The 24,453-nt window shown below is 43.8% G+C and overlaps 1 protein-coding gene across 1 annotated transcript in view; it reads right to left on the bottom strand.

The window, feature by feature from the left end:
- Nucleotides 1-14,852: 14,852 nt before the first annotated feature.
- LOC143276999 (uncharacterized) overlaps nt 14,853-24,453 on the bottom strand; it is a 140,431-nt gene continuing 130,830 nt past the window's right edge. Inside the window, exons 12-14 of the mRNA XM_076581709.1 lie at nt 19,085-19,451; nt 15,908-17,312; nt 14,853-15,729 (exon numbers count right to left, since the gene is read on the bottom strand). Coding sequence (XP_076437824.1) covers nt 14,853-15,729; nt 15,908-17,312; nt 19,085-19,451 — 2,649 coding nt within the window. The remainder of the gene's footprint in view (nt 15,730-15,907; nt 17,313-19,084; nt 19,452-24,453) is intronic.

The raw sequence follows: 24,453 nt of genomic DNA on the forward strand, positions 1-24,453 counted from the left end.
TCAGGTTTGGAGTGCAGCACTTTGTTAGCAGCCTACCTAATAATGCCAGGGAATAATGACTTCAGACTGAATTCCCAGCGCATGTTTTGCCAAGTCTCTGTGTGTAGTTTTCTAGTCATGACAGAATGTCATGAAGTATCAGTTTAGCAATCAGATAGTGGACATTTGAAAAAAAAAAAATTTTTTTTACTGCAGATCTTATCTGAAGACCTGATTCAGTGTATTATGTTCCAGTACTTCATGGATGTTCACTTTCAGTTGGTCTTCATGATTATCACAGTTGTGTGAGTGGAGTGTGAAAAGTGTATGGTTGGATACGTGGCCAGTGTTACACTCGGTATGATTGATCTGGTATCTTTGAAAGGCATTCAGCAGCAATTTTTAAAATGCTTTGCAAAGGACCGATGATATATATATATATATTGTCGGTCTTATATATATATACATACACACATACACATGGATGGCCAAATTCTTGTTATGAGGACTTGATATTTTGTTTGTAAGTGTTCTTGCATATTCGGAACAGAAGAATGAACTGTATATAACGTTGTGCTGAAAGTATGTTATATTTTTTCTTCTTTTTTTTCTTTTGTGTGTGTTTTTTTTGTGTGTGTGCTTTTTTTTGTTTTTTTTTTTGTTTTTTTTGGTAACAAGAAAGGTGATGGGGTAGGTGGTGTGTGTGTGTGTGTGGGGGGGGGGGGGGGTAGTGACTTTAGTAGTAAGGTCAACACACAGTCCTTTGATTAGTAATTCACAGGTTAAACCACTAAGTGTCAAATGTCAAGTTTCCCCAGCTCACCATATGCCCTCTCTCCTGTCCTGCTATTATTTAAAAAAAAAAATATATATAAATGGTTACAATTTACATTCAGATGTGAACATCAATATTCTAACCCAGATGTCTACTGTCAGCAGTATGTATGACTGGTTATTGAACAGAGTTCAGCCCCGTCTACTGTCAGCAGTATGTATGACTGGCTATTGAACAGAGTTCAGCCTCACTGAGCAAGGGGGAGGCTTTGATCAGCCCGTCATACACATTATTTTGAGGAAATGTTATGATAAAAAGAAGGCATCTGAAAGAGTGGTGCAGGAAATGGAGGGTATTATAATGACTGTTGTTATGTGTGTGTGTGTGTGGCAGAATATTTGGGTCTGATTTTGTGATTTGGAAAAAAAAAAAAATTTTTTTTAGATAATCATGTTTCAGTTAGAGATAACCAGTGTTAAGACAACGTCAGAAAAATCAACAAGTGGAGTGATGGCCTAGAGGTAACGCGTCCGCCTAGGAAGCGAGAGAATCTGAGCGCGCTGGTTCGAATCACAGCTCAGCCGCCGATATTTTCTCCCCCTCCATTAGACCTTGAGTGGTGGTCTGGACGCTAGTCATTTGGATGAGACGATAAACCGAGGTCCCGTGTGCAGCATGCACTTAGCGCACGTAAAAGAACCCACGGCAACAAAAGGGTTGTTCCTGGAAAAACAAATAAAACTGCACGCAGGAAAAAATACAAAAAAATGGGTGGCGCTGTAGTGTAGCGACGCGCTCTCCCTGGGGAGAGCAGCCCAAATTTCACACAGAGAAATCTGTTGTGATAAAAAGAACTACAAATACAAATACAAATAAACAAAAAACCAAAACCTGGAAGTGAGGTAGCCAGTGGGAGAGTTTGCTAAATGTGATCTGTACAGGAGTTTTGTTATACTTGCTTGCTTTCTGCCCCCATTGCGCCTTCTGGCACGCAGGGAGGCAGCAGGAGGGTTTTTTTTTTGTTATACAGGTCTCCAAGTATGATGCTGTTGATCGCATTCTGTCTGCGTTGGATCGGTATGCTTGTGTGCACCTCCTTAGGCGTGGTGGAGTTGTGTTTGTTGTTGTGTTGAATTCTTGTTGTGGGGTGTGTTTTGTTGGGTCATGTGTATGTGCAAGGTTAGGTCCGCTTACACGGGAACGGTTGAAATGAAGTTACGAATTTACTTTGTGTTTCCAGCAGGGTGGTTGGTTGTTTGGAAGTTCTGTTGCAGGGCTGTGTGTGTGTGTGGGTGGGTGGGTGAGTGTGTGGGTGGGTGGGTTGGGTGTGTGTATGTGTGAGAGAGGGGTGTGCCACTACTGGTTTCTTTTTATGTAATATCCTTTTGGGGGCGGGGGGCTGTGGCTGAGTAGTTGGACAGTTGTTTCGAGTTAGAAAGATGGTGAAGAGAGCGTCTTTTCTTTTTCCTCTTTTTTGTTTTGTTATGAAGACTAGTTGGAATTACACATGAGCTGTCTTTGCCTCTCTTGTTTTTTTTTTTGTACTTTCTATTCTTCAAACATTTCATTGATTTTGCTTCATTTTGACTTTATAAGCAGGTATCTGGTTTGTGCAAGGAATGTATCTCAAAATATGTATATTTTTTTGTTTTTATGTGTGTGTGTGTGTGTGTGTGTGTGTGTGTGTGTGTGATTGAACACACACGCAAATGTATTTTTTTGAATTTTTCATTATATTCATCAGTCATATCAGGAAGTGGTTTTGATTTCTGTAGCCTACAGGCATAACTTTAACTTGAAGGTTCTCTTGTTGACTAAAAGACCCATGAGGAGATCACACTTTCCATGTTTGGCTTTCAGTGTATCCAGTCATATTCACACTATGTGTGTTATATTCTTTACCCATTACGTCTTTTTAAAATTTTCCTTTCTTTTTTTTTTTTTTTTTTTTCCCCTTACATTTTTAAAACCCGGTTTGTTTTGGTGTTGTTTTGTTTCTTTTTCATTTTCCTTTAAGATTTATTATCATTATTTTCTTTCTTTTTTTTCTCCTTTTTTTTTTTCTTTTTTCTTTTGTTAATGTAGGTAGGGTGAGGTAGGCATAAGGTTTGTGCAACTGTAGATGACATCACCAGAATATTTTTCTCTCTGTATGGTTTTCTGCCTCGTTTATCCGAGATAATGTTAACAGAATTTGTATGGGCCAGACAAAAACCATGATGCTTCTGCCGAGTTGAGCATTGAGCTTTATGGGTCTGAGAGAGAGCCTGGTGTTTGGATTGTGTGGAGCATGTTGCGACAACCTCCTTTTTTTTTTCTTCTTCTTCTTGGTGTTCACAGCTGCATGCATTCAGTCCAGTTCTGGTGATGTATGATATCGTTTTTCTTCAGCGCTTTGTGGCTGCCATGTAAGTTTTGGCCTTGAGTGGACACCTGTCCTCTCCCCTCAAGGCCTTTGGGTGAGAAGCGTTTGTGGCAGTGCTTGATGATAACAACAAGAGTTTGTACAGAGTCCAGGAAGTCTGGAAAAGTCTTTTTGGGGAAAATGAGAGAACGGTTTCCAGGGCGGGGAAAAAAAATCTTCTGCCTGATAATAGGACCTGGAAAAAAATCTAGGAATTTAACTTTAACCCTTGGTCATTACCACTCAACAAAGAGCTAAACGCATTTAGAAATTATAAGAATGAAGTCATAAAAAAAAAAAAAAAAAAAAATGAAGTCATGCAAAAAACCCCCAAAAAACAACAACAACAAAATCTGCTAGTCTCTTTTGTCAGTTGCGTAACATTCAGGGGAAAGTTGTGGGTGTGATAGCCGAGTGGTTAAAGCATTGGTTTTTTTAATTTGAGGGTCCTGGGTTCAAGTCTCAGTAATGGTGCCTTGTGGGTAAAGGGTGGAGATTTTTTCTGATCGCCCAGATTAACGTGTGCAGATCTGCTAGTGACTGAACCCCCTTTGTGTATACACATGCAGATCAAATACGTACGTTAAAGATCCTGTAATCAATGTGAGTGTTCTTTGGCTTATGGAAACAAGAACATACCCAGCATGGACACCTGAAAATGGAGTATGGCTGCCTACATGGCAGGGTAGATAAAAAAAAAAAAAAAAATGGTCACGCGTAAAATGTTACATGTGTGCGTGACTGAAACCTGACTTGATGTCACAGGAAATGAATGATGAGCGCCGAATGGCAGCTGTCAGTTGGCTTGACTAAGGCAGGCAACCTGTCATGCAGATGACTCCGTGTTTGTAAAGCCCTTAAGAGCTTGGTCTCCAACCGAGGATGGCCGCTATATAAATAAGCCATGTCATCATTATCATCCTCATGAGAGGGGAGAGGATGGCCCTATCAGTGAACAGGGGGGGGGGGAGGAGGATGGGGGCGGAGGGGGGGGGGTTGTCTTTCATCCCACTCACTGGCTTTACTGCCAGAGCACTGCTGTTTGCCAAGAGTGAAGACTATAGAGTGGATTTTTAGATGAAAAAAAAAATTTTACTGATTGTATTATGTGCTCGCTTCAGAAGTCATTTTATAAGGTTTGTGGTGTATTTTGTATTCATGGTCATGGTTTTTTTTTCTGTGTTTTTTTTTTTTTCTTTTCTTTTTCCTTTTGCCATCAAAGAATATTTTGGAAATTTTAGTTTTGTGTGGTTTCCCTTTTTTTTTCTTTTTGTTTTTGTTATTAGTCTTTGATATAAAGTGTGCAAGTTCCCTGCTCCCCACACCCCATCTTGCATGTGAGCTGCATGTTGTTCATCAGAATTTCAGTGTATAGAGAGGGGTTTTCAAGTTTGCACGTTTTGCCCCTGGTCTTCAGCACAGAAAATACTAATAATGAAAGAGGCAGACTAGTTAATTTGAAGCATGTATTTTGTAGTCAGTATCGTTGTGACACAGGGAAGTCGTGCCCTGACCATTGTGTGTGTGTGATGAAAGGCACTGGAGAGACTGTACGATTGTGTTTGATGATGAAGACATTGGAGAAACTGTACGAGTGCGTGTGGTGAAGAAGAAATTGGAGAGACTGTATGATTGTGTGTGGTGAAGAAGAAATAGAGAGATTGCAAGAATGCTTTGCTTGCTTGCTTAATGGATGTGTGTGTGGTTCTGTGAATTGTCCACTTGCATTATGTTTTGATGTTGAGTTGTTTGTGGAAGTAACAGTGAAAAAGTTGATGTGTAGTGTTTGGTTTGGTTTTATTGCGGGATTGTTATCAGAGTGAGATTGAAACCGTTCCATCTTTTTTTTTTTCTGTTCTTTTTTTTTTCTTCTTCATGTGTGTATGGGTGACAGGTTGGGATTGAATCGTGTTTTTCTGTTGACAAGATTGTGATTAGTTTGAAAGTTATGCCAGTGGGGTTTATTTTTGTAAACAAATTACAGTCTGCGAGTAAACATGATGAGAGCGCACTGAAGCCTGGTTTTTGTTTTTTGGTTGTTTTTTTTAACTCTCTCCATACGAACGGCGAAAGAGACGACGTTAACAGCGTTTCACCCCATTTACCATCATCAAATTATTGCAAGCAGAAGGCTCTTATACTGAAGACGTGAATGTTGACAAAGAATACCACAATTATGACGACGGAAGCTAAAGGTTGGGTCATTCAGACACCCACTGGACATCCGAGGGGTCTGTGTACAGGAGAAGAGAGGACTGGCCGTACTGAGTGAGTTAAAAACAGGTTATTTTTATTGGTTGTGTTCCTCAAGAACTGACTTCATATTCGACTGTTCAGGTGTTCCTCGGATCTGAATGAACATGTGGTCTGTCCTGTGGAGTCTACTTCAGGTTGTGATAATTGTGTCGCCTTTGAGCCAAGTTTTATGTTTGGTTGATTTTTGTCTTTTTTCGTTGGGCGGTCCTGTGTGGGTTGGCTGGACCATAACCAGCAATGTTGAATGTCATGTCACACCACAAGGCAGGTTAGGTACTTCATGTACTGTAGATCCCCCATTAGAAAAACAAAAAAAACACAATATGCTGAAATATGAATCGTTCATTTTCTCCATTCTAAGTGTTGGCACATGGTACAGTCCTTGATGGCAGTGAAAATTTCATCAAAGACCAAAGATAATCATTTTATGCATACATAACATGATTTGATAAAAGAACACACATGCACGTTCGCGCAATAAAGTGTGCACACATGTTAACACATGCACACACACATTCAGAGACGAGTGAACTTGTTTTCACTTCATTAAATTTTATTGGAAAGAAAATGTCATCAGTCACAATGTAGCTTTTCAGATGGGGGTGGGGATGGGGCAAATTTCAACCAACCAAATCGAAATGAAAGCAAACACATGATTCTTAGTGACAGGTGACCTGGGCATCCAGGCCCTTCCAAAGACAAGATTCAGAATGGCACAAATAAAATATGTAATCAATAAATGATTTTTTTTTTTTAAAAGATCCCAACCTTTACATCTTTGAGATTCAAAGAAACTGAAATGTGGTAGAAAAAAAGAAATGTAAAAAAAAAAAAAAAAAATCATTGGAAGAAACAAACTGATCTTGGTCATTGGGACAGGAATTACTGAAGAACATAAATGAAACCCAGCATTGAACAACTGTTCACAAGTTACAGGGTGAAATGAAATGTCAGCTTCAAATGTTCTCATTTATATCCAAGTCTTGGACAGATGTCTTGATGTGTGTGAAGCTTGTCCACAAAGAACAGCTCTGTCAGCTGATGTGTGAGATGCAAGCCTCAATTCCTTTTGAAACATTTATAATGCAGTGACAGAAAAACTAAATCTATATGACACATGCACAAGTTTGTCAGCAACACTGTCTACACAGCATCATTGTATTCTTCTGTATCCCAGGAATCAATATCCACACACCAGAAGAAAAGTGCTTTCAGGCAAGACTTGGTGGCATTTCATGTTGTATACCTCGGCAATATGTATCTCAGTATGCAGTGGTATACCTGCACTACATGTCAGTTTTCAGTGATATACCCAGTAATATATATCTCCGTATTAAGAGGTATACCTGGCAAAATGTGTCTCAGTATTCAGTACCATCAGGTACTTTGTCCTTAGGTTCAGGGAAAGTACATACAGTCAGATCAACTTGTGATCAGCTTGAGGACCAGGACCTCTGCAGGGTGATTCACCTTTACTTCTCCACTGTCTAACGTTGATGGCTTTCCATCAGGCACTACTGCAGGACTCTGCAGTTTTTGATTTGTCCTTGTTCACATGCACAAAAATTACTCAAAGAAAGCATTGATTCTCAGTGTGTGAATCTCATGGGATTCCACCATTTTACCCCGGACACGGAAAAAGATGGTTTGTTGAACTGTGAAACAAAAAGCATGTCAGGTACAAATGATTTCCACTTTCTTTCGTCACATATGGGGATAATGTGGGATAACATTTGTCAGTCGTATCATTCATAACAGGGGCTGACACAGGGTTACGGTTTCAGTGCGAACAGTCATTTTCATTATGCATCGTCAAAACATTTAAAGAACTTTAGGCTGACAATGTTAGTAGATTGTTCCGTGTTCATTTTGTTCCACAAGAAAAGTAAAGTGATTTAATAACTAGAAGTAGAACACAAAACTGGATCAAACCTTGGCATTGGAGAGAAAAAAATCTTCACTATACTAAGGATTAATCATTCATGGTTGATCACTTGTTTCTCATACATTACTTTCGAACTGGTTATTTTGAGAGACATCCATCGCCCAGAAAAAAAGAAATGAAGTCACAGAGGAACATACTGAAAAATAGTAGGGAGGGGAGGGGGGGGGAGAGGAGGAGGAGGAGGAGAAGAAACGGGTCCATGATCTTGCAGACAGTGAACATTTTGGCAATGAAAGATTTCCCCCAAATACTGTAATAAAAGGCAGAATCCAAGCTTGATGCAGGTAAAAGGGCAGGCAGTATACCATGATACTGATGACATACACCAAGACCACTGAACAGGGCTCAGGGTGTGATGTTTCATTCATGGTCATTATCACTGACACCGTGTTACAGGCCGTTTCAGGTGTCGATACCTTGACCGACATAAAAGCACAAGGAGAAACAACCTTCCTAATGCTGTCATTCATTATCTATGAACAAGTGATGGTTGAACAACACATCAATGTGGACATCACACAAAGAAGAGCATTTTGTGTACACATTCACAACTGGTCATGCTACATCAGAAAGAACAAGAGACAGTTCAACAACACACAACAGCCATAAAAAAAAAAGTCTGCTGTCAAATCGTGACACAAAAGTCATGGACAAACTCTTTGGCCAAAAAACAACCTGAATATATGCAGTCAAGACAAGAGTAGACTAGAAGCCAAAGGATTACACACTGCAAATGTCATAGCACCAGACACTGTTTGGGTATTGCACACACTGCTGGAATATACTTGAGCCAAAGAGTCAAGCAAGTTCAAAACTACACTGATTCGGACACACTCTCTTCAAGAACACAGGAAAGTAAGTACCAGCTTGGGAAAAGATGTGACTGTACTCTTTTATTATGAAGTCTTCAGATTCCAGGGACCTGCAGCTTTCGTGTTCAAGACTGTCCTGTGTCCCCTCTTGGGGCAGACTTTTAACTCACTCAGTACAGCCAGTCCTCTCTTCTCTAAACGGACTCCTCGGATGTCCAGTGGTGTCTGAATGACCCAACCTTTAGCTTCCATCATCGGAACTGTGGTATTCTTTGTCAACATTCACCTCTTCAGTATAAGAGTGTTCCGTTTGCAATATTTTGATGATGGCAATTGGGATGAAACGCTGTTAACGTCGTCTCTTTCGCCGTTTGTATGGAGAGTTAAGCCAATGCCTTGTCCAGGCGCTATACTTTTGGAAACTCACCTCTGCTACAAATCATCCCCCCACCCCCCAAACCTGTCCCCCCAAAAAAGCAGCACGTTTTTTGCTTTTTTTTCTGCTGTAAGTTTTGATAATATTCATTAAACAAAACTGTGCAACGCAAGTGGGATAATTTGTATTCTTCCATGATAACACAGGCTTGACCTGATGAGAAAAGAGACGGACACAACACATCTTTGCTGTCTCAGTGCTCAAGGTTAGTTACAATGGTGCCACCTCCCACTTCTGCCTCTACAAATGTCTCATGCTGACTGTACTACTCATGTTGCGCAGAAGCTTCTTTTTTTTTCCGCAGTGTCTGAGGTTTTGTCAGCAGTTACTTCCCCTCTCTTCCACATGGTCGCTCACAGACATAGACACGTACCCCTTCTCTTCCCACACTTTCCCCCTCACCCACACACGTTCACTGTCAAGCTGGCTGACAGTTGGGGATTTGCGACAACAAAATACTTCATGCAGTACAAAAAGAAAAAAGGAAACACCCTATGGAACTAATGTTTTGGCACTGATTAGCCATCCATGTAAAAAAACATCTATCCTGAAAAAAACTTTGGCCACAGGAAACGTCTATCCTGTAAAGAATCTTGGCCACAGGAAATGTTGATCCTGAAAATAACCTTGGAAAGTGTTTTTTGAAACAAATAAAGTGTCACTATGGGATTATTAAAAAAAAAGAAAAATAATTTTGTTTCAAAACGAAAGAAAAGTAAGAACCTTTCCTAAACACCATCATGATGCATCAACTGCAGGCACACGTTCCTCTGCTGTCTTTTAAAAAAATTTTTTTTTTTTAATGGAACTGAAATCTGAACTATAATAAACTGAACCACATTTGGATGAACATCATTCCTGAACTGCCCCCCCCACCCCTCCCCCCACCCCCCAAAAAATTAATTCCCTGCTAGAGACGGCATAAAATTTGAACAATAAACACATTTCCAAGACAATGGTCTCAGTTTAAAATTGTAAGGGAAAAGGGGAGAAGGGGGGGGGGGGGAGAGAGAGAGAGAAAAAAAAAAAAGGAAACGATAACCACCTTATGCACATACATGCATCTAGCTTTCTCGTTTTTATCTCACAACTGTTCTAAAAGTGATTGACATCACAGTATTACTCATTCTCCAAGCCTGTTCTCAGACTGTGCTGGGAAGAAGAAAACTTTGTGCAGCCTACACTGAAGACCACTTCCTCCAGATCCAATTTAAAAAAAGAAGAAAAAAAAAAGCTGGTTTGGGTTTGATCATTCATCAGGTCATTCAAAACCTTGGTCATCATCATCATCTATAGTTGAAGTGGTCCCATTTTCTTTCATGTGATCTTTTTAGCAAGTATGCACATTTTTGTTCACATTATTTAAAAAAAAAAAAAAAAAAAAAAAAAAAAAAATAAAGTACAGTGTATCACATTTTCTTAAAAAGTGTGACTTCCAAAATCAATTTTTTTGGTCGGATGTTGACCCAGTATTTGACATGATGATGATCATTGAAATCCTTGTGCAAGTGACCTGACATTAATGGCTTCATGTAAGATGGAGGGGGTTGGGTTATTCAGTGTGTGAATGATTTCAGATGTGTGTGTGTTTGTGTGAATTTGTGTATACATGTGTGTTTAACACATTTTAGCAAATCATACTTTTGACATGACTGGAGTTCATCTTCTGCTTCTTTTCATTTCTCTTACACACATGCACCCAGAAGAAAATGAAAGTGCAATCTTACACAAAGCAGTGCCACATCAAAGAAAGGATAATCAATCGATAATGAGTATCAATAAAAATATGATCATCAGAAAAATAAATATTTTCCCATGTTTTCCATTGCAATCATAACAACAGAACATATTCCACAAATTACCAGAGCACTAATCGAAACCATAAATGGGACTATCATTCAATATACCTTGCTTAATAAAGTGAGAGTGAATAAAAAGACAAACAGTTACTGATATAGATCAAAGTAGAAATATTAAATTTCCAGTGCAACTGCTGTTACTGGGCATGGCAGTGAGGTGGGGGTGAGGGGGGGTGGGGGTTGGGGGTATAAAAGGAGGGAGAGGTGGGGGTGGGGGGGTATAAGAGGAGGGAGAGAGGAGAGTTGGATGGCTCAGAACCAATGCCTCGACCACACAGAGAAAGACCACAGCCACAAACAACTTGACTTTAACTCTCTCAGTACGGCCAGTCCTCTCTTCTCCTCTACACAGACCCCTCGGATGTCCAGTGGGTGTCTCAATGACCCAACATTTAGCTTCTGTCGTCAGAATTGTGGTATTCTTTGTCAACATTCACCTCTTCAGTATAAGAGCCTTCCGCTTGCAATATTTTGATGATGGTAACTGGGGTGAAACGCTGTTAACGTCTTCTCTTTCGCCGTTCGTATGGAGAGAGTTAAGGGGCAGACTGCCAACAGGTCGATAAACTCACCACAATGTGTGCTTTAGTGTTGGCTGTAAAACCAGTACAAAACATTCTGGCGGTGTGATCGTACTTCCCACCCACAAAAAATCCTGACCTCAACGAAACAAAAGGCATCTGATGTGACGTTAAACGCTGCAACATCTGACGTGACATCAAACGCTGCCAGCTAAGTACACGCAGCAAACACCAAGGGATAGTTTATTGTGACCAAACAAAATTTCATACTTTTTATTCCCCCCAGAACTTTCCCAGTCCTGACTAAAAATTCTTCCATACCAAACACAAAACCAAACTGATCAAAAAATTTTGCAACTGAAATTTTTCCACACCACTCACAAAACCAAACTGGTAAAAATGGTAAAAAAAAATTTGCAACACCACTGATGGAACAGATTGGTGAACATCCCAGTACTGATGTTCTATTTTCATTACGTTTTTTTGTTTTTTCAATTGATTATTTTTTAAATACTCACAGCTCTTTATTGAAGGGTACTGGTCTAGGCCCTGGAAATGGTTCTCACTCCATTCCCCCCCCCCCCCTCCCCCCAAACCCCCAAGACTTTTTCCAGACTTCCATGACTGGGTACGACCCCTGCAGCTGCCTCCCTGTGATGAGCACACAGCTGCCTGTGATCCGTCAATCACACTGTCATGTAAATTAATTCACATCTCTATCTGTGATCTGGGATGAATGAGCATGGTGAATGATCTTGGAATAAAAGTCATGCTAAACATCACTTCAAATCCTGTCCACTGGACAAAACCGCTGAAGAAACTGTACAGAGTAAGGGAGGTTATTTATGGTTTTAAGAAGTGACGGGTTATCATCCCTGGAATGGCCCCTTTATGCTCGGCTGGGCTATTTATACACAACATGATTTGATTTGAGGGACATTATTGCGACTGCTAACTGACCCTGTCAATAGTGTGTATTTAATAACCTATTTGGACTACGTTGAAAAAACACTTTTTTTTGGCACATCAAGGTAAGCTGATAAACATATTGTAGATTAGTATTAAATATAATTAAGTAAGTTTTCTTCCCCCCCTGGGCATTTCACACCATAAAGATCATGACACGTGGGAATACCACTTTACAAATAAATTAAGTTGTGTGTGCATATATACACATATCTCATTTTAGATAATGTATATAAGCAGAAGAGAAAATCAACTTCTTAAACCAATATGTCTATTTTTTTTTTTTTTCTAAAAAATATTCACTGTGAATGGGTTTCACTGAAAATGAATTTGTAAACTGACTTTCATTTAGTCACTCCAACAAGGCAAAAATTTGCCTTATAATTCTATATTGTTGTTTCATATGATTATAAACTATATCATTTCATTTGCAATCCAGAAATTATGAATGTGAAGAAACATCATTTATATATTATATTCATATCATTTAGATTAGTCATCACAAGAAACAAAATCTCATCTTCACTGACACAGATGTTGTTTGTTCTACAACTGTTGGTCAGGTACTGTTGTTGGGAAAGGGATTTTCTGTCTCCTGCTCCATTTCATGTTTACCTTGGAATATCAAAGTTGGATTTCATCATGATTTCTATTATAAACAACAGTAACATCAACCCACAGAGCAGTTATCATTACAAAATACAACAACAAATGATAATAATACTACAACGAACTCAGTATACATTGATATTTATATTTCAAGGAAAAACACTCCCAAGGAGATTGTATAACTTCAACTTCATTCATGCCTTCTTTTGAACAGACAAATATTGCATTTGTAAGAAATCTTGTGTAAAATTGTGAAGATCATAAAAAAATATTACTTAAAGACCCCTCCCCTCCCCCCAAAAAAGCACCATAAGAAGATACATAAAACCACGGACTAGGGAATACATGATTCAGACTGCATCATTTGTACCACATCTAGTTGCAAAACATATTCTCCCAGGTACTGCAATACAGCAACATCCCACCGAACAATTAAACAAAATCAGTATTTCTCCAAGCAGGACCAACACACATTCTTCTGAACAATTTCTGCAAGACCAAAAGATAACATGAATTACATAAAAAGAAGACCTTGGAAACAAAGATTTGAGTCCCAACGATAACGGCATTGGTTGTAAACTGTGCTGGTTAAGTCGCACTTAGACAACGCAAGTTGCACACAGTACAAGTGTGAGTGAGCTGAGGAACTGTTACTGATCCTTACTGTTTCATGTTTCTGACTTTTGGGTTTGTGCCACATTTTGTATACTATCTTTTTGTCTAACAGCAATGAAATAAAATGAATAAAAAAACCCCACTGTAACTGATTCTCCGAAGTCTTAACTGACGCACAGGCATAACAGTCCTGATAAATAATCGTAAACTTCTGAAGCCTCTTTTTTTCCTTCATCATGAAGAATATCTCAGAAATGTGGGATTCCTGGCATATCTTGAGAAATGTGTAGTACTTAACATCCTTGGAGTTTAGGGCAAGTACATTCTTGTGTCAATCTAATACCAAATAAGTTATAAATACTCACACCCACACCAACAATGACAACAACAACAAAAAAAAAAGTCACTGACAATCATCATTAAAAAGTGAGGGAAAAAAACAACAACAAAAAACTCTAGCTCTGTCATTGTTGTTTTTGTTTTTTTTAACCCAAAACTAAAAGTGGAGTGTGACAGTGGGAAGAGACACCTATCTTGACAACCATTAAAAAAAAAAAAAATCTGCCGTCAGTGAGCACAGAGAGTTGGATTCCTGATGAATTCTTGACGATGATGCTCCAAAACAAGTCCATCAAAAAATATTAACAGTGCTGATGACAGTCGGACAAAGATACAACATGATGAGATATCTGTATGTATCTGTTGACTGTAAATGCACAGAGAGAGAGAGGCCAAATAGCCACAAAAAAAAAAAAAAGAAAAAAGCATGAACCAAGCCAGTCCCAACCATGCTTTTCGTAGACAAGCATTCTTGTCTCATCGCCATGTTCTTAAGGGATATCAGGGGGTGTGGGAAAAGGAGGTGAATAAAAATCCATACATTCGTGAAAAAACAATAAACAGACATCAGCAAACACGAAACAAGTTACTAAAAAGAAAAACTAAAAAAAATCCAACTACCAGTTAAAAGCATGTAAGCTTTCCCGTCAACCAGTCACATTTGTCCTTGCCTTTCAATGCACCTTGAAGCAAGCAGCACTGGGTCTCTAATCCGTCATCACCCAAGGGAGGGAACCAAGCTCACACAGTCAGCACACCACGCCCTCAGTCAGTCAGTCCCACACCCCTGCCGAGGCGAAGACCGCAAAGTGTTGATTTATTAATACGCAGACACACCACAGCACAGAGCAAGCATGCCAGCTGAAGCCTTGATGATGAGAAGGAAGAGGGTACAGTCACCCTCTGTCTCTCTCCAACTCCACTCCGCCGCTACGAGAGGGTAATCAATACACCAAACTATTCCAAAATGACAAAAACCATAATGAAGACAGGGATTATGTCAGCTTACGTGGTATTGCAAATACTTCATCGTCACTTTGATTTGATTTTCTTGCCATCTTGGACGATGAACAAAAAAAAAAAAAAGAAAAAAAAAAGAAACAAGATTTGACACGATATTAGGACCAGCAGTTTTGATTTCAAAGCTGCCTACAAGTAGTGAACATGATGCTTCCATCGTCGACCCCAAGTTTCTAAAAAATCATTGTGCCAGACACAGCACAGCTCACACCATGGAGGTGACTGAGGTGTATAGACCGATGGGATGGGGTGACAGTGACATCTCAGTGGAGACAGAGAGGCTAGGGGTGGGTGGCCAGTCTTCACTCAGCCGCTGTCAGTGTGGCTGAGACAGCTGAGTGTCTTTGCTGCGTTTCGGGGGTGGGGGAGGTAGTTTCTGTGCTTTCTTCCCCATCCTCTGTGGAGACGACGATGACGACGAAGAGGGTGACGATGACAACGCAGCACCAGCGGAGTTCTTGGTGGCCGATTCTGGAAGCCCAGCAAGCAGCTCGGGGGGAGGGGGCGGGAGCTCATTGATGTCCATCATACCTTCACAGTTCTCATAGATGGGGCCTTGTAGAGACGGTGGGTTCTTCTGCGCCAGGGGGGAGGCGGGCGGGGTGTTGGTGTTGGTGGTGGTCATCTGCTTCGGCACATCCCCGATCAGTCGAGTGTTCTCGCTCCGTTTCGGAGGTGGAGGGGGCGGGGCTTTGCGGCCCGTATCGGACTTCCCCCCAGCCCCCTTGATGACGGTGCTACCGGCAGAGGCGGATCGTCGGTGGTTGGCAGAGGGCGGGGAGGGGGCATGGTGGTGGTGGTGGTGGTGGGCGGAGGCAGGATGGGGGGACGACTCGGCGGCCTGGGGGAGGAGGGGCTGCGGAGGGGAGGTGCCGGGGCTTGGTCCCTTGTGGCGTCGCGCCAGCTCCTGAAGGTATGCGGGGTTGCTGGGAGAGCCGGAGCAGGAGGAGCTGTTGTCACCCTCTATGTAGCCGCTGTCTGACGGCGTTGGTCCCTGCTGCATGCCCCCCATCATCCCCAGCATGGGGGACCCCGTGGAGGGGTGCTTCACATGCGACACCCGGTGCGGGGAGGAGGAGCCTGGAGACACCGTGTGCCCGGACGACAGAGGAGGATGGGGAGGAGCAGCAGCAACAGAAGACTTATGGGGGCCGTCTCCAGAGCCGTAACCGGCAGGGAGGGTCCCCGCCTTGCTGAGTGTGGACGGGGCAGAGGAGGAACAGGAAGAAGCAGCAGCAGACGACTTGGGGAGGGTGGGGGGCCCCACCTTCCCCGTGGGGGGAGAGGCCTGTTGTTGTTGTTGTTGTTGTTGTGTGGGGGGTATGGGGGGAGGGGGCACGGAGGGGCGGGGGGTGGCGGACATGGAAGCACTGCCGGCAACAGCCATGGGAGGCCTGGTGGCCGCGGGACTGCCGTGGAGGGAGGGTGCTGGCTGGGGAGGGTGAGGGGGGGGCGGGGGCAGGGGAGGAGGACACGCTCTGGGCAGGCACTGACTTAGGAAGAACCGGCGGCGGGGGCTGTTTGTGCGTGGTGGTGGTGGTGGTGGTGGCCGTGGCTGGTGGTTGGGGGGGAGGGGGAGGGGGAGGGCCGGTGGGTTTGGGGGCGGTGGGTGGGGCCGCGGCTTTTGGCGCAACAGGTGGTGGTGGTGGGGGTGGAGGCGATTCCGGAGACTCCTGGAACTGCTGCGGTGGGGGTGGTGGGGGGAGAACCTCCACCTCCTCCTGCATCACGCGGTCAGGCACGGCAGGGACAGGGGGGTGGGGTGAAGGGTCGCCGCCGCTCGATGCATCAGCCTCCCTCCCTGTCTGAGGAGGAGGGGGAGGAGGGGCGGGGTTTCGTGTTGTCTTCGGGCCCACGGTGGCGTACAGCTCCGAGAGGTCAGGCTGCTGCTCTGGGGGCAAGGGTGAGGGGTCACCGTGCTGCTGCTGATACAACAGCGGAGGTGGTTGTTGGTACTGTTGGTACTGCTGCTGCTGTGGCGCATAATACTGTTGATGTTGCTGGTACTCTTGTTGCTGATACTGCTGTTGCGGGTACTGTTGCTGGTAGGCTTGCTGCTGCTGCGGGGGGATCTGCTCGTAGTGGGACATGCTCCCACCAGAGTACATGTAGGGGTCTTCCAAGTCCTGGCCCCCCCTGTACCCCATCCCGGCCCCCAGCCCGTCCACGCTCTGGTAGTAGTCGTCCAGCCAGTGCTGCGTGCCGGAGTGGCGCATGGAGGGCGACATGGGCCCGGGGCTGCCCTCGTGGGAGGCTCGCCGGGCCGAAGCCTTGGGCGACATGGGTGTGCCCCCGCTGACGCCGTTCGTCCGCATGGAGGGGATGCGCCCGTCAGACCCCCTCCGCTCCGTCATAGACGACCTCCGCCTCTCCGTTCGCGACGAGAAGTTGTGGCGTGACGAGGACGAGGATGAGGTCGACGACAGGGACGAGGTCTCTTCGTACATGCCACTGCCGCCACCCACCGAGCCGCCGTCATTGTCGAAGCTCAGCTGGTTCATCTCGGTGAGGAGGCGGGTGGTTTCCGTGGTGACGGGGAGCTTGGGTCGCATCTTGCCGCGCAGGGTGTTGGCCATGGTGGCGGCAGCGTTGGGGTGCCGACCCTCCCCGCTGGAGGTGGATTCCTCCGAGGAGTCAGTGGAGGCCGAGACGATGGAGTCGCGGTGCTTGGCCGTCACCAGCTGCTCGCACGAGTCGGTGATGATGCTGTGGGTGGTGCTGAAGGACACGCGCTTCGTGGGCGTCTTGTGGCCGCCGCCCCCTGTGCTCTCGCCGCCTGCAACCCACAGCGCACGGTTAGCCACGTTCACTTTGACGTCACATTGCTTCTTCTTCAGTAACAAGTGCAACATACTCATCCCTTTCATGCAGTCACTCTCCTCTCTCTCTGTGCCTGCATGCACAGCCACACACACACGCTGAGCTCTTGACGTCACATCGCATCTTCAGTAATGAGTGCATGCTCACCCCTTTCAAGCGATCATCACTCTCCTCCCTCTTCTTCTTTTTCTTTCTTACTTGTTCACTGTCTGTTCACCACATGGTGATTTAGACACGTACGCACTCAGTCATGTCAGCACACACACACACACTCATCATCTAATATCACTAACAGTGAAAAGGCATTATAAAAGTAAAGAACGAACACACATTCGTACAATGTGTTTGAAGAGTGGGTGAGATACTGGATACAATGTGTTTGGAGAGTGGGTGAGAGATTTGGATACACACTCGTACAATGTGTTTGAAGAGTGGGTGAGATACTGGATACACACTCGTACAATGTGTTTGAAGAGTGGGTGAGTGAGAGACTGGATACACACTCGTACAATGTGTTTGAAGTGTGGGTGAGATACTGGATACACACTCGTACAATGTGTTTGAAGAGTGGGTGAGACGACTGGATACACCATTCGTACAATGTGTTTGGAGAGTGGGTGAGAGATTTGGATACACACTCGTACAATGTGTTTGAAGAGTGGGTGAGATACTGGATACACACTCGTACAATGTGTTTGAAGAGTGGGTGAGAGACTGGATACACACTCGTACAATGTGTTTGAAGAGTGGGTGAGAGACTGGATACACACTCGTACAATGTGTTTGAAGAGTGGGTGAGAGACTGGATACACAATGGTACAATGTGTTTGAAGTGTGGGTGAGACGACTGGATACACACTCGTACAATGTGTTTGAAGAGTGGGTGAGAGACTGGATACACACTCGTACAATGTGTTTGAAGAGTGGGTGAGAGACTGGATACACACTCGTACAATGTGTTTGAAGAGTGGGTGAGAGACTGGATACACACTCGTACAATGTGTTTGAAGAGTGGGTGAGAGATTTGGACACGGGAAGGGTGGGTGTGTATTCAGAAAACAACAACATCAGCTAACAGTGCAGTGGTTGGGGCGCTGTGTGGAGGAATCATCAGTCATACTGACAATAAAATAAATCACAAGAAGCTACCACCCACAAAGAGTGGCATGTAACCACAGTGAATGGTGTTACGAAACACAGACATACAGCCATCTACCAATTTATATAAAAAAAAACAAAAAAAAAAACCACCTTGAAAGGACACATTATAAAAAATTCATCATCATCACTTCCTCCTATTTCGTTCTTTCCTTCCTTTCTTTATTTCTTCCTTCCATCCTTTCTTTATTCCTTTCTTCCTTCCTTTCTTTATTCCTTCTTTACTCCTTTATTCTTTCTTTCTTCTTTCTCCCTTCCTTCCTTCCTTTCTTTATTCCTTTATGCTCCTTTCTTCCTTCTTTCTCCCTTCCTTCCTTTATTCCTTCCTTCCTTCCTTTCTTTATTCCTTCTTTGCTCCTTTCTTCCTTTATTCCTTCTTTCTTCTTTCTCCCTTCCTTCCTTTCTTTCTTCCTTCCTTTCTTTATTCCTTCCTTCCTTTCTTTATTCCTTCTTTGCTCCTTTCTTCCTTTATTCCTTCTTTCTCCCTTCCTTCCTTTATTTCTTCCTTCCTTCCTTCCTTTCTTTCTTCCTTCCTTCCCCAGAAAATACAACACAAATTCCCCAGCTCACCTTCCGACCCCTTCCGCTGATGTCCGGAACCAGAAGCAGAAAACAACTCCCCACCACCACCGCCCAACCCGTCATTCGAACCCAAGCCCTGGCTGCCACCACGCCCAAGGCTGCTGCTGCTGCTGCTGTTTGGCGCTGCGAGGACAGAGTGCTGTGGGGAAGACTCTGGCATCGACAGCCGGCTGTCCTGCAGGGAGGCCGAGGGGTTCAGAGGCTGGTCGCCCAGATCCTGCGATGCCGGCAAGGAGGTGACCGAGGAGCCGCAGGAGCTGCCGTCACCAGAGGGCGCTGCCGTCGGCTGCCGCAGGTCCCAGGTGGCGATCTCATGGTGCACGTGCTCAAAGTTGTGCAGCAGTTGTTTGCCTAGCTGTTGACCCATAGAACAGAACAGATTGGAATGAATGAGTAGACGGGCGAAATAGCTGTGTGGTTAAAGCGTTGGACTTTCAATCTGAGGGTCCCGGGTTCGAATCATGGTCACGGCGCCTGGTGGGTAAAGGGTGGAGATTTTTCCAATCTCCCAGGTCAACATATGTGCAGACCTGTCAGTGCCTGAACCCCCTTCCGTGTGTATACCGCAAGCAGAAGATCAAATACGATACGTAAAAGATCCTGTAATCCATGTCAGCGTTCGGTGGGTTATGGAAACAAGAACATTCCCAGCATGCACACCCCCAAAAGTGGAGTATGGCTGCCTACATGGCGGGGTAAAAACTGTCATACACGTAAAAGCCCACTCGTGTACATACGAGTGAACATGGGAGTTGCAGCCCACGAACACAGAAGAAGAAGAAGAAGAAGAAGAAGAGGAGGAGGAATGAATGAGTGAACAAACAGGAATGAGTGGGACGGATAAACGAATTTATAACCATGCTCACGATGTGCGTGCGCTCAAAGTTGTGCAGCAGCTGTTGTTTGCCTTGCTGCTGACGGACAGAACAGAACGAATGGGGAACGAACGAATGAAGAGTGAAGGAACAGGAATGAGTGGGTGGATAGGACAAACGAGTTAATAAACATTAAGCTCACAGTGCACATGCTCAAAAGTTGTGCAGTGGCTGTTTGCCTCGTTGCTGAAAGAGTGAACCAATCCAGGAGGAATGAAAAAAAAACTCCTAATGGGTGTAAGGCCACTGAAACAATGCAGATTACAGGGGAAAAAAAAAAAAAAAATCCTCATTATCTGATCAAAACCAAGAAGTCCCCACCCCCTTTCGCAAATGCAGGCTCTCATGGTTTTTCCCCAACATGTTTCAGCTATTTTTTTTTCATAGCATTAAATTCCCCAAACTATGGGTTTTAACGGTGAAGCCAAAATGTTCCCAGTGAGAAATAAGGGAAATAAGAAGAACAGGAAAAAAAAAAAGAAGAACAGGAAAAAAAAAGAAAAGAAGAACAGAATAAGGTTTAGTGAAAAAGGTGAAATAAAAAGTAATGTTAGAGTATGAAAATCGATGCATGGAAAAAGAGAGACACAGAAGTAACAGAGAAAATAGAAAAAGAGTGGGAGGGAGAAAGAAAAATGATGCAAGAAAGAGAGTGCATTCATGCATGTTTGTCTGTGTGAATGTGTGTGTGTGTGTGTGTGTGCGTGCGTGCGTGCGTGCGTGCGTGTGTGTGTGTGTGTGTGTGTGTACACACCTGTGTGCATGTGTGTGGTAAAGAGAAAATCTATTATGATTAAAAAAAAAAAAAAAAAAAAAAAAAGTCTAATCTATATCTTAAAAGACTTACAGACAGAGACCAATGACAAATCATATGTTGACATTACAATCCAGTCACTGGCAGTCCAGTCACTGGACACAAGGAAGCCTTTCACTTTTTACTGTCAGACTTTGAAACTTGTTTGACATCACTAATTCACTTCCCCCTTCAGATGTGTACTGTGTGAGCTGAAATGTATACACACACACACACACACACACACACACACATATATATATATAGTGTATCTGAACTTCTGCTTGTGTATACACATGAAGGAGGTTCAGGCACAAGCAGGTCTGCACATATGTTGACCTGGGAAATCAGAAAAAAATCTCCACCCTTTACCCACCAGGCGCCGTTACCGAGATTCGAACCCGGGACCCTCAATTTGAAAGTCAAACGCTTTAGCCACTCGGCTACTGTGCCTGTCTTTCCTGCTTCCATGATCCACCAAATGCTGACATGGATCACAGGATACTTAACATGAGTGTATTTGATCTTCTGCATGCATGTATTACACATAAAGGGGGTTCTTCTTCTTCTTCTTCTTCTGCGTTCGTGGGCTGCAACTCCCACGTTCACTCGTATGCACTTGAGTGGGCTTTTACATGCATGACCGTTTTTACCCCGCCATGTAGGCAGCCATACTCCGTTTTTGGGGTGTGTGCATGCTGGGTACATTCTTGTTTCCACAACCCACCAAACGCTGACATGGATTACAGGATCTTTAACGTGCGTATTTGATCTCCTGCTTGCATATACACACGAAGGGGGTTCAGGCACTAGCAGGTCTGCACATTTGTTGACCTGGGAGATCGGAAAAAATCTCCACCCTTTACCCACCAGGCGCCGTCACCGTGATTCGGACCCGAGACCCTCAGATTGACAGTCCAACGCTTTAACCACTCGGCTATTGCGCCCGTCATAAAGGGGGTTCAAGCACTTGCAGGTCTGCACATAATTATGTTGACCTGAGAGATCTGAAAAAAGCTCTACCATCCACCCACAAGGTGCACCAAAAACCTGGGATCAAACTCAGGATACTCTGTTGAAAGTCCAGTGCTCTATATAGGTGGACATTGCACCCATCACTCATGTGTATGTGTTCACTCACTCACTCACACACACACACACACACACACACACACAGAGAGAATAGTGCACAGCACAACTACACTGGATTCACCAGTACAATAATAATAAAGTCTTATCTTTAGTTTAAAGTAATCTACACATGCACGCATGCACCCGCACCCACACTCACAAGCTGTTTATGTTGTTAACTGCTGTCACACAGATATTCATGAATTGCTGACTCTGGTGTTCTGGTTTATCCTTTCTCTCTATTACATGTATATCCCCCCTTTAACCACCACCACTACCCTCACCTCCCACACACACATCATGTGTCTAATATCACTAAAAGTGAAGAGACCTTAAAGAAAGAAAACACACACACACATGCATATTATATATATATATATATATGTGCAAAATTTAAATATGTGACAGTTGTCTCTGAAATTAGAGATATACAGTAGGAAAAGAAAAGTAAGAACAATACAGCCTACAAAATCTATTAAAAAAAAAAAAAAAAGAAGAAAAGATAGAGGATTAAACTTTCACCGCCAGTCAATTTAGAGTGCCAAATTCCCTTGTGCTACACACACAGACAATATCATGGTGTCTAAGAATAGCTGGGGATTCCTCCTGTGATGTGCAGAAAACATGGCCTATCCTACCACCGAACTTTAAAAGCAGTAGGTTCATGGATAACAGACCAATGATATCGTCACCTTTCAGTGATATGGGTCATCTACCTAGCTGCTGCGTAAATGTGAGTTTGGCAGTGAAAGAGTTAAAAGGCATGAGGAGGAATCAAGGAGATAACAGACCATCATCAGCACACACACAAAAAAGAAAATTAAGCTTTGCACGCCAGCACTTCTAAAGTGTTCTTCCTTTGCAGACAACAACTGGGGCTATTAACTCTCTCCATACGAACGGTGAAAGAGACGACGTTAACAGCGTTTCACCCCAATTACCATCATCAAAATATTGCAAGCGGAAGGCTCTTATACTGAAGAGGTGAATGTTGACAAAGAATACCACAATTCTGACGACGGAAGCTAAAGCTTGGGTCATTCAGACACCCACTGGATATCCGAGGGGTCTGTGTAGAGGAGAAGAGAGGACTGGCCGTACTGAGTGAGTTAAGCTTTGCACGCCTGCACTACGAAAAGCGTTCTTCCTTTGCGGACAACAACTGGGGCCATTAAGCTTTGCACGCCTGCACTACTAAAAGCGTTCTTCCTTTGCAGACAACAACTGGGGCCATTAAGCTTTGCACGCCTGCACTACGGAAAGCGTTCTTCCTTTGCGGACAACAACTGGGGCCATTAAGCTTTGCACGCCTGCACTACTAAAAGCGTTCTTCCTTTGCGGACAACAACTGGGGCCATTAAGCTTTGCACGCCTGCACTACGAAAAGCGTTCTTCCTTTGCGGACAACAACTGGGGCCATTAAGCTTTGCACGCCTGCACTACTAAAAGCGTTCTTCCTTTGCGGACAACAACTGGGGCCATTAAGCTTTGCACGCCTGCACTACTAAAAGTGTTCTTCCTTTGCGGACAACAACTGGGGCCATTAAGCTTTGCACGCCTGCACTACTAAAAGTGTTCTTCCTTTGCGGACAACAACTGGGGCCATTAAGCTTTGCACGCCTGCACTACTAAAAGTGTTCTTCCTTTGCAGACAACAACTGGGGCCACCCATCAAATCAAACAAATGCACACACACACACACAAAAAGGTCGTCATAATCATTTTCCTTTTTCAACAGCAAGGGCCTCATGTGACAATGAAAGCAGAGAGGGGGGTGGGGTGGGGGGGGGGGGGAAGGAAGGAAACTCTTCCTGTTCACATTTTCCTGCCATCTCCTGTCCTGATCAAAAACCATCGACTGATTCAGTCCTGACACCAATGCGGCCTAGTTTGCATCAGTTTGACAAGGTACAGTATATGACACCTCTTCTTCTCTTCTTCTTTGTTCGTGGGCTGCAACTCCCACGCTCACTCTCGTATGTACGCGAGTGGGCTTTTACGTGTATGACCGTTTTTACCCCGCCATGTAGGCAGCCATACTCCGCTTTCGGGGGTGTGCATGCTGGGTATGTACTTGTTTCCATAACCCACCGAACGCTGACATGGATTACAGGATCTTTAACGTGCGTATTTCATCTTTTGCTTGCGGTATACACACGAAAGGGGGTTCAGGCACTAGCAGGTCTGCACATATGTTGACCTGGGAGATCGGAAAAATCTCCACCCTTTACCCACCAGGCGCCGTCACCGAGATTCGAACCCGGGACCCTCAGATTGAAAGTCCAACGCTTTAACCACTCGGCTACTGCGCCTGTCAGCCTATGACACCAAAACACAATGCTATATATATATACCCTGTGCTATAATATAATAACTGCTCAAACGAAAAAGAAAGAGAGGCACATTTTGTGGACTGTTGTTAACAGTAGCACTGATAAGAAGAAGAAGAATGTTTGTGGGGTTTCAAAGAAATGCTGGCAGTTCTTTGTAGCACTGTAAAAAATATTTGAAAAAAGAAAAAAAAGACAGAGAGAGACAGAGAGAGAGAGAGAGAGAGA

Source organism: Babylonia areolata, chromosome 2, assembly GCF_041734735.1.
Source record: "Babylonia areolata isolate BAREFJ2019XMU chromosome 2, ASM4173473v1, whole genome shotgun sequence".
Taxonomy (NCBI): domain Eukaryota; kingdom Metazoa; phylum Mollusca; class Gastropoda; order Neogastropoda; family Buccinidae; genus Babylonia; species Babylonia areolata.